Source organism: Eurypyga helias, unplaced genomic scaffold, assembly GCF_000690775.1.
Source record: "Eurypyga helias isolate BGI_N326 unplaced genomic scaffold, ASM69077v1 scaffold40274, whole genome shotgun sequence".
Lineage (NCBI taxonomy): Eukaryota > Metazoa > Chordata > Aves > Eurypygiformes > Eurypygidae > Eurypyga > Eurypyga helias.
Window position 1 is genome coordinate 2,845 of NW_010245227.1, and position 2,495 is coordinate 5,339.

The 2,495-nt window shown below is 55.5% G+C and overlaps 1 protein-coding gene across 1 annotated transcript in view; it reads right to left on the minus strand.

Moving 5' to 3' along the window:
- The window catches only part of LOC104508388 (diacylglycerol kinase theta-like), a gene marked incomplete at its 5' end in the record, with an annotated part of 4,164 nt that extends 1,908 nt beyond the window's left edge, over positions 1-2,256 (minus strand). The window contains 4 exon segments of the mRNA XM_010149992.1: position 1; positions 3-120; positions 691-839; positions 2,105-2,256. The exon segment at position 1 is cut by the window's left edge and continues 48 nt beyond it. Of these exon segments, the coding sequence (XP_010148294.1) occupies position 1; positions 3-120; positions 691-839; positions 2,105-2,256 (420 nt within the window).
- Positions 2,257-2,495: the final 239 nt, after the last annotated feature.

A 2,495-nucleotide genomic window follows, 5' to 3' on the forward strand; every position in this document is an offset into this window, starting at 1 on the left:
AAAGGATAGTCCAGCGATCCATAAGAACGTCATCAGCCTCATCCACGGAAACCAAAATCGAGTAGGGGTCCTCCCCGCTGTAGCCAGCTCCCCAGCGCAGGACTCTCCCTAAATCATTACCTGGGCAACAACAAAGAACCCCAAACATGACTGCATTTCGCAAGTTAGCTAAAGGCATCAAAAACCGCGTCAGCCCCCATTTTAGAGCTTTGGATTTTACAAATCAAACCACACCCGGGTGCCCCAAAGGAGTCAGAGTCATTAGACTGGACGGAAGAGTTAACCAGCAGAGAATAACCCTTGGCGGTGGTGGGGTTGTACTTGTGCTTGTATCGCACGCGGGAACGCTCTCCCACCTGAAGCTCCCGAGAGCGACGGAACAAACCCGGCAGGGAGCGGACAAAGCAGCGTGTTCACCGGTTTACAGCGACTGCTGATGCGCCTGGGGTGTCCGGGGAGGGTATGCTGCCCTCTGCAGCTGCTTCCCACTCACACCCCCACACCAACCCCCCGCCACTCAGTCTTCCCTCAGAAAGCAGGACGGACGTTCCCTCGCCGAGCCGGTGGTGCGCTTGCTCTCCCACCCTGGCCAGAACCGAGTCACGGCACCGCCACTGCAAAACCGCCACACTGGTGGACGGATAACAGGGATAAACCTTCCGTGGGAAGATTCCCGGCTGTGCTTCTCACCTGTTCCTAAGGGTAGGATGGCAACTGAGGGCTCCGAGCACACCAGCTTGTGCCTGATCTCCTCCAGTGCCCCGAGGACCCAGCCGACGGTGCCGTCCCCCCCGCACACCAGCACGCGGAAGGAGGGGACTTTAGCGAACGTGTGGAACCTCCGGAGAGACAGAAAGCAGAGGGGGAAAAGAAGCGTTACGACGCCGTACGGGAAAGCGAAGCCTCTTCACGCGCTGTTTCAGCTAACGCGCTACTACGGTATTTCCTACCCCTTCACCACCAGTTTCAGCATCGACAAAGTGAAGGGAAAACCTGGAAGGTTGGGACAAAGCTGTCTGAAAAGACCGACAACCACATTACGGTAAGATTCTTCACGCCTAGAGCTGAATTGTTAATCACTTCCTTTTCCACCAAGGAGACGGAGAGGTGACTTCCAACGGGAACATCTACATGTTGCTGAATCTCAGGGGAGATGCTGACTAGTGGCGGTTTGGGGTTTTTTTCAGTCAGTCACAGAACTCTCAGCACATTTTCTTCTTCACAGCACGACTTTCCTGGCCGCCTTTCCCGTTTGTGGCTTTTCGTGCTTCATACCCAGATACCCCGCGAAGGAGTTTTTGCTTCCCACTGCCCACGATCCACCGAACGGGCGGCAGCGCTTCGCCACAAAGCTGGAGAGGTATTCCAAGGGCAAACCAAAATGAACACGTTCCTGAAGCTGCGGCTTGAGGTGCGCTGGACCGGCAGCAGGATTACAGAGTCCTGACAAAATCCTTTGTCCCTGCGGCCTGTTTCTCCTGCCCCCGGCCTACGCTGCCTTTGCTCGCTGTAACGCAGGGCTGAGGGCACGAGGGTGCTGCGAGCAGGTGACAGCCGTCCCGTTCAGCTGTACGAAGCTGCTAACAAAGCGGTGCTGACCAAAGCCAGCGACGGGTTCCTGCCTCCCTACAGGCACGCGAAACGCGGCTGCTGGGCTCGGGCAGGCCCTGTTAGATCTGCAATTGCGGCCAAGTTTGGAGAGCCGAGATGGAGAACTTGATCATGCTTTCCTGTTGGTTCCCACGAAACAGCAGAGGAAATAAAAGCAGAAACGAGCCCTCCACAGGCGACGTGACATTTCCCATCCCCATTCGGCTGTAAAATCTTGTTAAGCACTGTCAGACCCGTGTTACTGTAAAGCACAAATGATCCTCCCAGGACCGGACTCCAGCAGGCGAGACACGAGAGCACGACCCTGTTCTCTTTCGCCCAGAGAAAGAGTTTCTCTCGGTTTCGGCCTGTTTCCACAGCGAGAACCGGTGAGGAGGAGTGATGCACTGCTCCGGCCCTCAGGCACGGAACAGAAGCCATTTAGATCTTCCTAACAACCCGTCCTGCCAACAAACATCATAAATAAAACGGTATTAAAAACCTGGTGGCTTACCCCGGCAGTGGGCCACCGTTGGTAAGCTCGAAGACCTGATGGGGGTTTAGCAGCTTTCTGAAACTGTACAGCAGGTCCCGACCTTTCAGACCACCGCTTTTCGGATTCACAAACACAAGAAGCGGGCAGCAGTTCTGCGGTATCTTGGAAGCCTGAAAGAAAGCAAGAAAAAGGATGAGCCCAAACCGTGAGTAGGCAGGAATGTTGCTACTGCCTCTCAGAAGCATTTCCTGATCCTCAGTAAGACAACTCAGGACCCGGTGAGTGAAGGGACTCAGGGTCCGGACGACGGACAGGTTTGCTGCTGGTGCCGGTTCTCTGGGAGCTGGAGTTTCCTTAACCCACTCCAGCTACACAGCTGAGCCCAGCGTTAAAAACGACGGCACCGCAG